This window comes from Pristiophorus japonicus, chromosome 18 (genome assembly GCF_044704955.1).
Source record: "Pristiophorus japonicus isolate sPriJap1 chromosome 18, sPriJap1.hap1, whole genome shotgun sequence".
Classification (NCBI taxonomy): Eukaryota; Metazoa; Chordata; class Chondrichthyes; family Pristiophoridae; genus Pristiophorus; species Pristiophorus japonicus.
The window spans coordinates 70,439,035-70,453,016 of NC_091994.1; the positions used below are offsets into that span (position 1 = coordinate 70,439,035).

The window sequence follows — 13,982 nt, forward strand, 5'->3', positions numbered from 1 at the left end:
GAGGCCATCTTAGACTGGGTGTTGTGTAATGAGAGAGGATTAATTAGCAATCTCATTGTGCGAGGCCCCTTGGGGAAGAGTGACCATAATATGGTGGAATTCTGCATTAGGATGGAGAATGAAACAGTTAATTCAGAGACCATGGTCCAGAATTTAAAGAAGGGTAACTTTGAAGGTATGAGGCATGAATTGGCTAAGATAGATTGGCGAATGATACTTAAGGGGTTGACTGTGGATGGGCAATGGCAGACATTTAGAGACTGCATGGATGAATTACAACAATTGTACATTCCTGTCTGGCGTAAAAATAAAAAAGGGAAGGTGGCTCAACTGTGGCTATCTAGGGAAATCAGGGATAGTATTAAAGCCAAGGAAATGGCATACAAATTGGCCAGAAATAGCAGCGAACCTGGGGACTGGGAGAAATTTAGAACTCAGCAGAGGAGGACAAAGGGTTTGATTAGGGCTGGGAAAATGGAGTACGAGAAGAAGCTTGCAGGGAACATTAAGGCGGATTGCAAAAGTTTCTATAGGTATGTAAAGAGAAAAAGGTTAGTAAAGACAAACGTAGGTCCCCTGCAGTCAGAATCAGGGGAAGTCATAACGGGGAACAAAGAAATGGCAGACCAATTGAACAAGTACTTTGGTTCAGTATTCACTGAGGAGGACACAAACAACCTTCCGGATATAAAAGTGGTCAGAGGGTCTATTAAGGAGGAGGAACTGAGGGAAATCTTTATTAGTCGGGAAATTGTGTTGGGGAAATTGATGGGATTGAAGGCCGATAAATCCCCAGGGCCTGATGGACTGCATCCCAGAGTACTTAAGGAGGTGGCCTTGGAAATAGCGGATGCATTGACAGTCATTTTCCAACATTCCATTGACTCTGGATCAGTTCCTATCGAGTGGAGGGTAGCCAATGTAACCCCACTTTAAAAAAAAGGAGGGAGAGAGAAAGCAGGGAATTATAGACCGGTCAGCCTGACCTCAGTAGTGGGTAAAATGATGGAATCAATTATTAAGGATGTCATAGCAGCGCATTTGGAAAATGGTGACATGATAGGTCCAAGTCAGCATGGATTTGTGAAAGGGAGATCATGCTTGACAAATCTTCTGGAATTTTTTGAGGATGTTTCCAATAAAGTGGACAAAGGAGTACCAGTTGATGTGGTATATTTGGACTTTCAGAAGGCTTTCGACAAGGTCCCACACAGGAGATTAATGTGCAAAGTTAAATCACATGGGATTGGGGGTAGTGTGCTGACGTGGATTGAGAACTGGTTGTCAGACAGGAAGCAAAGAGTAGGAGTAAATGGGTACTTTTCGGAATGGCAGGCAGTGACTAGTGGGGTACCGCAGGGTTCTGTGCTGGGGCCCCAGCTGTTTACATTGTACATTAATGATTTAGACGAGGGGATTAAATGTAGTATCTCCAAATTTGCGGATGACACTAAGTTGGGTGGCAGTGTGAGCTGCGAGGAGGATGCTATGAGGCTACAGAGTGACTTGGATAGGTTAGGTGAGTGGGCAAATGCGTGGCAGATGAAGTATAATGTGGATAAATGTGAGGTTATCCACTTTGGTGGTAAAAACAGAGAGACAGACTATTATCTGAATGGTGACAGATTAGGAAAAGGGAAGGTGCAACGAGACCTGGGTGTCATGGTACATCAGTCATTGAAGGTTGGCATGCAGGTACAGCAGGCGGTTAAGAAAGCAAATGGCATGTTGGCCTTCATAGCGAGGGGATTTGAGTACAGGGGCAGGGAGGTGTTGCTACAGTTGTACAGGGCCTTGGTGAGGCCACACCTGGAGTATTGTGTACAGTTTTGGTCTCCTAACTTGAGGAAGGACATTCTTGTTATTGAGGGAGTGCAGCGAAGATTCACCAGACTGATTCCCGGGATGGTGGGACTGACCTATCAAGAAAGACTGAATCAACTGGGCTTGTATTCACTGGAGTTCAGAAGAGTGAGAGGGGACCTCATAGAAACGTTTAAAATTCTGACGGGTTTGGACAGGTTGGATGCAGGAAGAATGTTCCCAATGTTGGGGAAGTCCAGAACCAGGGGTCACAGTCTAAGGATAAGGGGTAAGCCATTTAGGACCGAGATAAGGAGAAACTTCTTCACCCAGAGAGTGGTGAACCTGTGGAATTCTCTACCACAGGAAGTAGTTGAGGCCAATTCACTAAATATATTCAAAAGGGAGTTAGATGAAGTCCTTACTACTCGGGGGATCAAGGGGTATGGCGTGAAAGCAGGAAGTGGGTACTGAAGTTTCATGTTCAGCCATGAACTCATTGAATGGTGGTGCAGGCTAGAAGGGCTGAATGGCCTGCTCCTGCACCTATTTTCTATGTTTCTATGTTTCTATGTGACGCGGTGCCATAATGATGTCATCAAGGTGGTCACTCCGCACCGCCCCCAACTTCCGCCACTCTCATGTACTCACCACCCCGTGTCCGCCCCTTTCGTATACTTACCACCCCATATCCGCCCCTCTCGTGTACTCACCACCCCATAACCGCCCCTCTCATGTACTCACCGCCTCGTATCTGCCCCTCTCATGTACTCACTGCCCCGTATCCACCCCTCTCATGTACTCACGGCCACGAATCCACCCCTCTCGTGTAGTCACGGTCACGTATCCGCCCCTCTCATGTACTCACGGCCACGTATCCGCCCCTCTCGTGTACTCACTGCCCTGTATCCACCCCTCTCATGTACTCACTGCCCTGTATCCGCCCCTCTCGTGTACTCACCACCCCATAACCGCCCCTCTCATGTACTCACCGCCTCGTATCTGCCCCTCTCATATACTCACTGCCCCGTATCCACCCCTCTCATGTACTCACGGTCACGTATCCACCCCTCTCGTGTCGTCACCACCCCATATCCACCCCTCTCATGTACTCACGGTCACGTATCCGCCCCTCTCATGTACTCACGGCCACGTATCCACCCCTCTCGTGTACTCACCACCCCATATCCGCCCCTCTCATGTACCCACGGCCACGTATCCACCCCTCTCGTGTACTCACGGCCACGTATCCGCCCCTCTCATGTACTCACGGCCACGTATCCACCCCTCTCGTGTACTCACGGCCACGTATCCGCCCTTCTCATGTACTCACTGCCCTGTATCTGCCCCTCTCGTGTACTCACCACCCCATATCCGCCCCTCTCGTGTACTCACCGCCCCCATTCACAGCGACTTCCAGGTCCAAGTGAAAACAAACAAATAAAGAGTGGAATGTCACTCGGGAGGTGGCCTCAACCCCCGTGGCGGTAAACACACACAAAGCGGGGTGGGAGCGTCCCACTTCGGGCAGGGGATAATTTCAGCCCCATGGTATCCAACTTTCCCTCACACACCATCCTGACTTGGAAATACTTCCAAAATTAAACTAATCACCTTGTGCATTCCCTTAGTGCCTGCCTTCCTGTGCCTTTGCCTGGCCTAGTGCTCCTTCGAGGGGTTGCCAGTGGCTGCAGCATGGCGGGTGGAAGGCTGCTGACCTGCAATTGAGGACAATGCAGATGCTCTTGGAGTACAAGCTCGAACACATCTGGGCCTAGAAGGCCGGGCTTCAGACCACACCATCTTGGCCTGGGCTGCAGCAGTCTGGTCTAGCTGGCTGACAGCAGAGTGGGCCAGGTAGGAGCAGTATCAGTAATGGTGACCACAAAACGATTGGATTGTTGTAAAAACACACTTGGTTCACTTTTGTCCTTTCGGGAAGGAAATCTGCCACCCTTACCCGGTCTGGCCGGTATGTGATTCCAGACCCACAGCAATGTGGTTGATTCTTAACTGCCCTCTGAAATGCCTCAGCAAGCCATATTTTATCAAAGCTGCACAGACTGCAGCAATTCAAGAAGGCGGCTCACCACCACCTTCTCAGGGCTACTACTACTTGTGTATCAGCCATGGCTCAGTTGGCAATACTCTCCCGTCTGAATTGGAAGATTGTGGGTTCAACTTCCATTCCAGAGACTGTCGGAAGGGCAATACTGAGGGAGAGCTGCACTGTCGGAAGGGCAGTACTGAGGGAGTGCTGCACTGTCTGAGGGCAGTACTGAGGGAGAGCTGCACTGTCTGAGGGCAGTACTGAGGGAGAGCTGCACTGTCGGAGGGCAGTATTGAGGGAGAGCTGCACTGTCGGAGGGCAGTATTGAGGGAGAGCTGCACTGTCGAAGGGCAGTACTGAGGGAGTGCTGCACTGTTGGAGGGCAGTACTGAGGGAGTGCCGCACTGTCGGAGGGCAGTATTGAGGGAGAGCTGCACTGTCGAAGGGCAGTACTGAGGGAGTGCCGCACTGTCGGAGGGCAGTACTGAGGGAGAGCTGCACTGTCGGAGGGCAGTATTGAGGGAGAGCTACACTGTCGAAGGACAGTACTGAGGGAGTGCTGCACTGTCGGAGGGCAGTATTGAGGGAGAGCTGCACTGTCGAAGGGCAGTACTGAGGGAGTGCTGCACTGTCGGAGGGCAGTATTGAGGGAGAGCTGCACTGTCGAAGGGCAGTACTGAGGGAGTGCTGCACTGTCGGAGGGCAGTACTGAGGGAGAGCTGCACTGTCGGAGGCCAGTATTGAGGGAGAGCTGCACTGTCGAAGGGCAGTACTGAGGGAGTGCTGCACTGTCGGAGGGCAGTACTGAGGGAGAGCTGCACTGTCGGAGGGCAGTACTGAGGGAGAGCTGCACTGTCGAAGGGCAGTACTGAGGGAGTGCTGCACTGTCGGAGGGCAGTACTGAGGGAGAGCTGCACTGTCGGAGGGCAGTACTGAGGGAGAGCTGCACTGTCGAAGGGCAGTACTGAGGGAGTGCTGCACTGTCGGAGGGCAGTACTGAGGGAGAGCTGCACTGTCGGAGGGCAGTACTGAGGGAGAGCTGCACTGTCGGAGGGCAGTATTGAGGGAGAGCTGCACTGTCGAAGGGCAGTACTGAGGGAGTGCTGCACTGTCGGAGGGCAGTATTGAGGGAGAGCTGCACTGTCGAAGGGCAGTACTGAGGGAGTGCTGCACTGTCGGAGGGCAGTACTGAGGGAGAGCTGCACTGTCGGAGGGCAGTATTGAGGGAGAGCTACACTGTCGGAGGGCAGTACTGAGGGAGAGCTGCACTGTCGGAGGGCAGTATTGAGGGAGAGCTACACTGTCGAAGGGCAGTACTGAGGGAGTGCTGCACTGTTGGAGGGCAGTACTGAGGGAGTGCCGCACTGTCGGAGGGCAGTATTGAGGGAGAGCTGCACTGTCGAAGGGCAGTACTGAGGGAGTGCTGCACTGTCGGAGGGCAGTACTGAGGGAGAGCTGCACTGTCGGAGGGCAGTACTGAGGGAGTGCTGCACTGTCGGAAGCGCAGTACAGAGGCAGAGCTGCACTGTCGGAGGGCAGTACTGAGGGAGTGCTGCACTATTGGAAGCGCAGTACTGAGGGAGTGCTGCACTGTCGAAGGGCAGTACTGAGGGAGTGCTGCACTGTTGGAAGCGCAGTACTGAGGGAGTGCTGCACTGTCGGAAGGGCAATACTGAGGGAGAGCTGCACTGTCGGAGGGCAGTACTGAGGGAATGCTGCACTGTCGGAAGGGCAGTACTGAGGGAGAGCAGTACTGAGGGAGAGCTGCACTGTCGGAGGGCAGTACTGAGGGAGTGCTGCACTGTCGGAAGGGCAGTACTGAGGGAGAGCTGCACTGTCGGAGGGCAGTATTGAGGGAGAGCTGCATTGTCGGAGGGTAGTACTGAGGGAGTGCTGCACTGTCAGAAGCGCAGTACTGAGGGAGAGCTGCACTGTCGGAAGGGCAATACTGAGGGAGTGCTGCACTGTCGGAGGGCAGTACTGAGGGAGTGCTGCACTGTCTGAGGGCAGTACTGAGGGAGAGCTGCACTGTCTGAGGGCAGTACTGAGGGAGAGCTGCACTGTCGGAGGGCAGTACTGAGGGAGAGCTGCACTGTCGGAGGGCAGTACTGAGGGAGAGCTGCACTGTCGGAGGGCAGTACTGAGGGAGTGCTGCACTGTCTGAGGGCAGTACTGAGGGAGAGCTGCACTGTCTGAGGGCAGTACTGAGGGAGAGCTGCACTGTCGGAGGGCAGTACTGAGGGAGAGCTGCACTGTCGGAGGGCAGTACTGAGGGAGAGCTGCACTGTCGGAGGGCAGTACTGAGGGAGAGCTGCACTGTCGGAGGGCAGTACTGAGGGAGAGCTGCACTGTCGAAGGGCAGTACTGAGGGAGTGCTGCACTGTTGGAAGAGCTGTACTGAGGGAGAGCTGCACTGTCGGAGGGCAGTACTGAGGGAGAGCTGCACTGTCGAAGGGCAGTACTGAGGGAGAGCTGCACTGTCGGAGGGCAGTACTGAGGGAGAGCTGCACTGTCGGAGGGCAGTACTGAGGGAGAGCTGCACTGTCGGAGGGCAGTACTGAGGGAGAGCTGCACTGTCGGAGGGCAGTACTGAGGGAGAGCTGCACTGTCGGAGGGCAGTACTGAGGGAGAGCTGCACTGTCGGAGGGCAGTACTGAGGGAGTGCTGCACTGTTGGAGGGCAGTACTGAGGGAGAGCTGCACTGTCGGAGGGCAGTACTGAGGGAGTGCTGCACTGTCTGAGGTGCCGCCTTTCAGATATGATGTCGAGGAGGAATAACTTACTGTACTAGTTTTACAATATAGCAAGTCTTGTTTTCATATTGCACCTTTTCAAAGCCCACCAAAACAGGCAAAAGTGCTTCAGATACATTTACACTTTGAAGTACAGACCATTGTTATGTGGGCAAAATGGCTGTGTAAAATGTAAAACATATTTTATTAATCATTTGGTATTTGTGGGGGGTGGGGGGGGCAGCTTCAATGTACACCCAACAAATTGGAATGCTGTTAGATGTGGGGCTCTAACTTCCTTCTCTCTGTTTTCAGGGAGGGAAGATTCCGATACGGTGGACAGCACCAGAGGCCATTCAGTACAGGAAGTTCACGTCGGCCAGCGATGTGTGGAGTTACGGCATTGTCATGTGGGAAGTGATGTCCTATGGGGAGAGACCTTACTGGGACATGACCAATCAAGATGTATGTTATTTTCTCTAATGCTATTCAAACATGTGATTTTTGACATGGAAAGGCCAAAATTGCCCTTTTTTTAAGGCCCTTTTCGATAAGGCCTATCCGACTGGCGGTAGGCGGCAGGGGCCCCGACTTTCCGCCCCGACCGGTGCTCCGACCCGTTATCGGCCACGCACCGACCCCCTTCGCAAGGCGGGAAGCTGCCAGTGCTGCAGCCGCCCTTACAGGGAAGGGCGCACTGCCGCGGCCGCCATTTTGTTTTAATTGCCGGACGACTCCTGGCTCTGCCCGACAATGGCAGACACTGACCCGGCCGACCCCATCCCTGGTGGCCCAGTGGGCCTCGCAGCGTACTTCCCCTTTCAGTGAAGGGGAGTGAAACTTTGTGGTATGTCTGCATCGCGCTGACATCATTGCCACCGCGCTGATGTGGTTTGCACGGCAGTGGTGGACACCGCCCCGATTACGTCTCCCAACAGCGCCCGAAAGCACTGGGAGGCGGTTTCTTGAACCAACAGCCAAATTTCCCGCCTCTTCCCTCTGACTCCCGCCGGGCGGCATAATTCGAATTATTCGCCCCAAACGGGTCAGAGGGCAATTTCCAGCCCTGAATGTTTCGATCCATTTGCCTCTCCCAGCTGTTGCATGCCAATCATCGCATTTTAGCCTTCATTTAGTGGAGGGTTAACTGACCCTTAACTTACTAGAAATGGTTGTCAATGATGCTCTCAGTGACGTGTTGAAGTGAAATGGAGAGGGGGTTGTGACCAACATTGACAGATTTTTCTTCCACTCCCTCTCGTTGCCTTAAGTTAAAACCCTCCGCTGATATTAACCTGGATAAGAGTTGGCAAAACATATACAATAGAGTAGGTGAGTTCAAAGGAAAGATTGGAAGTTTGAACCTGGAATTGTTTAGTATGGAATCTACTGCCGTCCTGCTTGTGATTTTAGTTTCCAAATTTGATGTGCTATCTTTAGCAAGCTGAATAAAATCAAGTAATATTACATATCTCAACTTAACCCTCAAAAAACACAGCTTGACATTGCCGATTGTGTTTGAGTATCCGTGTGTGAAACTTTGCCTCCATGGCTCGAGGGTTTGCAGTCCCCTTGTCACATGTTCTGTCGCTGGCCAATGACGGATCTTCAATCTGTATATGGGCGCTCTCTCTGTGTGGTATTCACGCCTACCAACACTCCCACATTTAGTGAAAGAATCGTGTGTGGGGTCACCACCACCTCCCTGTTCCAGAATCCCAACCTAATGTATATCAGGACTGTGCCCATAATTCTTGCTATTTTAGTGTCGTCTTTACCTGAACAATGTGGAAAAGCATGAGGAAGCAGTGGTGAACTATCCCAGCCTCTATTAAACTGTGGGAACTGTGGTGTTAAGAAACCTTCCACAGCATCTATGGATACTATATTACCGCTATCTCTGTTCCACTCTATGGGCTGGATTTTCAGCTGATTTGCACCCCATTTAGCGCATCGGCAGGGCGCAAAATTGATTAGCGCCCGGTGGAACTTTCGTCAATGGTTTTGCGGTGATGTTTAAAATCATCGCCCCGCTACTGTCTTGACCGTTGGGATGGCGTAAATGGTCGTGTGTCACTGCGCTAGCGCCCCGGGCAGAACTTTCGTGCATTTCGCCCGATTTAGCTTCCGCCCAAAAACCTGCCCAGAAAAACCAGACGGACCCCGGGTGCCCCAGGCGCTAACGGTGCCATGTTGGAAGCAGAGGAGAAAGTCACAGTTGTGAGTGATCAAAAGGATTGGGAGAAGAACATTGCGTTGCTGCATACTTTTGATTGTGAATTTTATGTGAGTTTCTGGTTTGTTTTATAAAGGACATTTTAAAAGATAGGGGCCATGCTAGATTGGGAGCCATTCATCCTGGCTGCTATATTCATACTGCTTCAAGCTGGAAGAAGGCTTATTGTTGATCATTTGCAACATAATCGAAGAGGCTGCAGACGTGTGGTGTGCAGGCCGTACCCACCCCCCCACGAGTTTACAGGGAACATCACTCATACCCGTAGCTCTCTGAGGCACAGTGTGTTAGAAGGCTGTGCTTTCGAAAAGGAGTGCTGACAGAGATAAGCCAGCTCCTACAGGCAGACCTCCAGCCTACCAGCACCAACAGGACTGCACTGCCCATTGAGGTGAAGGTGACTGTGGCATTTGCCTTCTATGCCTCAACTTTCAGGCATCAGCGGGGGACATATGCTCCATCTCGCAACACGCTACACATTGCTGCATTCACCGGGTGACTACTGCACTGTACGCATGCAGGATGGACTTCATAAACTTCCCAATGACCAGGGAGACTCAGAATGAGAGGGCTGTAGATTTTGGATGATTTTCTGGTTTCCCCAAGGTTCAGGGTGTCCTTGACCTTACGCACATTGCCCTGCGAGCACCTTTACACAATCCAGAGGTTTACTGAAACCTAATGGGATTCCACTCCATGAACATACGGATCGTCTGCGACCATACTCAGCACATCATGGCAGTTAATGCACAATATCCAGGGAGCATCCATGATGTTTTCATCTTGCATGAAAGCAGTGTCTCACGCATGTTCCAGCATCAATCATCGGCCAGTGCTGGATGCTGGGGGACAAAGGTTATGGCCTTGCCACCTGGAGCATGACCCATCTCCGGAACCCTCAGACAGAAGCCGAGCATTGCTATACTGGGAGCCATGCAGCCTCTATCTCAACACCATATTCCCGCTTTCCCCCCATACCCCGTAATGCCTTTTGTGTCTAGAAATCTATCTATCTCCTTCTTAAATATATTCAGTGCCTTGGCCTCCACAGCCTTCTGTGGCAGAGAATTCCACAGGTTCACCTCCCTCTGAGTGAAAACATTTCTCCTCATCTCGGTCCGAAATTTCATACTCCGTATCCTGAGACTGTGACCCCTTGTTCTAGACTTCCCAGCCCGGGGAAACATCCTCTCCTCATCCAGTCTATCCAACCCAGTCAGAATTTTAGACGTTTCAATGAGATCCCCTCTCATTCTTCTAAACTCCAGTGAATGCAGGCCTAGTCGACCCAATCTCTCCTCATAGGACAGTCCTGCCATCCTAGGAATCAGTCTGGTGAACCTTCACTGCACTCCCTCTATGGCAAGTATATCCTTTCTTAGGTAAGGAGACCAAAACTGCACACAATACTCCAACAGGCTCCAACTGCCAAATTCAGTTTTTACACCCGACGATGAGAGAGCAGCACTAAAAAGTGGCTTTGCACACTCACCCTCGGGCGGGAGCTCAGATGGCCGACTGAATCTCGCATCGGGAAGTTGCCGCCATGCTTGCTGGGAAACGGGAAGCAAGAAAATTCCCTCAGCACTGGACTTTACACTTCACATCGCCCATCTAAGGCCTATCTATCGCCCAAAATGGACCTCTATCGCCCATTTTGAGTAAAAAGTGGAAACTAGGCCCAAAACATCACCGGAAAAATAAGCCCCCAAGTTTCGGCTCACTTCACCACGCTGATCGCCGGCACAAGGCCCATCCCAACTTTCGGCACATCGCCGGCTGATGGAAGGCCGAAAACATCGCTGAGAAATAGTTGCTTTTCCCGGGCTTTACAGAAGGAAATGGGCATAACGGACGCCATTTTGAAGATCGAAGGAAGGGTGGAGGCAACTGAAAAAAATGAGCTAGATAGTTGTGAGTTATTTATAGAGTTATTTATAGATAGATCAACTCAGAATATTATATTGTATATAAATTTATTGATAGTAGCTTAGTGGATATGCATTTTTTTGTGAAAAGTGCATTTATAGTGAGTGAAAACAATTATTGATATTATTGGGGCCTATTAGACTGACTGGTATACAATGTTAGACTGGGGTTGGTGTAGAGAGAGTAGTTTAATTAAGTGAAAGTAATTATTGATAGTAATGGGGCCTATATTTTCTGTGCCATTACTCGTAACTGCTCACTGGCTGGTCTCTGAAAGAATCAATCGAAGAGGTGGCAGAGTAATGCGTAGACAGAGACAGAGAAGACAGAGGAGGCGAGCGTACAGCCAACGAAGATACTTGGAAAAGCAATCTTACCTCAATTTGTCCGAAAACGCGTGTCTTAGGAGGCTGTGCTTCCGGAAGGAGGTCATCGATGAGATTTGCCAGCTCGTCAAGGGTGATCTGCAGCCTTCCAGCACCATCAGAACCGCACTGTCCGTTGAGGTGAAGGTTACTGCAGCCTTAGTCTTCTACGCATCGGGATCTTTTCAGGCTTCAGCCGGCGACATCTGCCATATCTCTCAGCACGCTACACACTGCTGCATTCGGCAGGTGACTGAAGCCCTTTCCGCTCGCAGGATGGACTTTATAAGCTTCCCAATGACCAAGGAGGCACAAACCGAGAGGGCTTTGAGTTTCTCGAGAATAGCAGACTTCCCCAAGGTTCAGGGAGCAATAGACTGCATGCACATTGCCCTGAAAGCCCCTTTAAAGAACGCGGAGGCGTTTTGTAACAGAAAAGGGTTCCACTCCCTGAATGTGCAGCTTGTTGTCAACCACAACCAAATAATCATGACAGTAAATGTTACATTTCCTGGCAGCATCCATGATGCCCACATCCTACGTGAGAATGCTATCCCTGACCTGTTTGTCAATCAGCCAGAAGGTCACGGTTGGATGCTGGGGGATAAGGGATATGGACTTGCCAGTTGGCTGATGACCCCTCTGCGTAATCCCGTCACTGAAGCAGAGAAGCGTTACAATGAAAGTCACAAAGCAACATGCAACATCGATGAAAAGACAATTGGAGTCCTAAAGCGCCACTTCAGATGCCTGGACCATTCTGGTGGCAGCCTACAGTACCACCCTGACCAGGTCGCTGAGTTTATTGTGGTGTGTTGCATAACCTAGCTATAAGGAGAGGACAACTAATGCCAGATGGGGCTGCAGGTCCACCTCCAGAAGGAGGGGAGATGGAAGAGCCAGCCGGCGAGGAGCAGTCGGAGGAGGAGGCTGGTGAGGACCTCGGGGAGGACAATCAGCCTGGCGATGTAGCCATGGTCTCATGGCCCCCTCCCCCCAGAAGACCCGGAAGAACAGTACTCCGTGGGAGTTATGCGGTTGCAAAGCTGTTGCGTCAGCAGCTCATAAATGAACGCTTTGCATGAACTTGCAATGGAGACAGTGAAATTTACATTTACAGTTATGGTTAAACAAAAGTTGCATTTGCCTAGAGTTACGTTGAGTTTTGTTTTAGCCTCGCCTGCACTGGCCCTGCCTGTCCATTGTCCAACATTTTCATTAATGCTTAACTGAGCTAAAGTTATATTTTCGTTATTGTAAGACAATGCACAACAATTGTTAGATTCAAATAAAAGTTTTAATTTTGACAGAACGATTTTTATTCAACAACCCCCACCCTCCCACCAACACCTCCTTCCCCTCACAACTATATATGAATGTTAACCATTCCCCCCCCTCCCCAAACCCCCGTCCCTACCTGGGGCCACGTCTCCCTTCAGATCCTTTCCCCGCCGCATCCTAAGCCCTCCCGCCCGTTTTGGTCCCCGCAGACCAAGACGTCGCTGGCCTGCAGCGGGCAATGCCAAGACTTCCTGCCGTGGTGGTGGTGTTGGAGTGGAAGACGAGGGCAGTGGCTCATCTTCCGAGTCCAGAGGAACTGTATCCTCCGTACTCGCTTGCGTGCTCGGGGTGTCACCAGGACGTAACACGACACCTTGGGGTGCAGTGCCATGTCCAGCCAGCAACGCATGCTGATGGGCATTTGTTGCGGCGGTCTGTTCGCGTACCCCTTCCAGGGTCTGCCATGCTACCTCCAGTAGCTCGGGTAGCACGGCAGACACCTGTGAGAAGTCTTGCGCGAACTGTGTGAACCCCTGGAGAAGGTTGCGACCTATCACGACGGTCTCCGCGCACAGGGACATCAAGCCCTCCAAGTGATCAGCCGGAGGCGATTGCTGACCTCGCTGACCCGGCCTCCGTGGAGTCGGCATGCGCAAAATGGGGCGCCTCGGTGTTGCCGGGTGCATGCCGCTTGGTCCTGATGCCTCTTCTGTCTCAATTGAGACGACTGCAGGATCATACCCCCAATAAATGTCGTCCTCCTCCTCGTCAGCCTCAGTAGGCATCTGCTGCTCCTCCTCCCCCTCCTCTTCCTCCGCCTCCTCCTTCTCCTCAACATTTCGTGTCAGTGAACCTCGACCAAGGTTTCAGGGTGACCTTAAAAGCAACTTAGAGATTGTTAAAGAGCTTAGAGCATAAGGATGCACACATTAACGAGCGACTTCACATATCAATACATTTCACTACCCCAGAAAACTGCAGCGACTGCTTCTAATGCACAAAGGCTACATGACAAAACATAAATTGTATATTCTGTATTGCATTATATTTACAGGACATCACAGTACATTACTCTTTAATACTGTTTGACACATTACTCACGAGATGCATCGTTGGGCTCCGCCAGACCGCGTGTGGTGACCGAACGAGTTTCGGAGCCTACGAGCCCGGGCGCACGCTCCTCCGGGTCCGTCAGTGGAGTCAACGGAGCAGAGCCCCCCTCCCCAGTACGCCTCTGCTCTGCCCTGTTGTTCGATATCTTCTTCTGTAAATGAGAAAAGAGCAGCGCATAAGCATAAGCTAATAGACTAGGTAGTATCATGGAGTCACAACAGTTAAAACGTTACATGCTACAGCTTGACACATATACACATATACATCTTTCTATGGACTTTATAGGATCTTAAAATGGAGTTTATGTAATACACGTATGAATCATTAAATAAAATTCCATCCAGGGGATTCAATTTTATACTCACAATTTTCATAAGTAAAATAAAATGCTGCTTACTCTTGCTGCAGCCACCAGGCTATCCCAACGTTAACGACATTGGTCCGAGCCCCTTGCCTCATTAGATGCTGAGGTC

At 51.1% G+C, this 13,982-nt stretch overlaps 1 protein-coding gene across 1 annotated transcript in view; it reads left to right on the top strand.

Moving 5' to 3' along the window:
* LOC139229054 (ephrin type-B receptor 2) overlaps nucleotides 1-13,982 on the top strand; it is a 585,159-nt gene that overhangs the window by 555,126 nt on the left and 16,051 nt on the right. Inside the window, exon 14 of the mRNA XM_070860715.1 lies at nucleotides 6,901-7,050. Coding sequence (XP_070716816.1) covers nucleotides 6,901-7,050 — 150 coding nt within the window. The remainder of the gene's footprint in view (nucleotides 1-6,900; nucleotides 7,051-13,982) is intronic.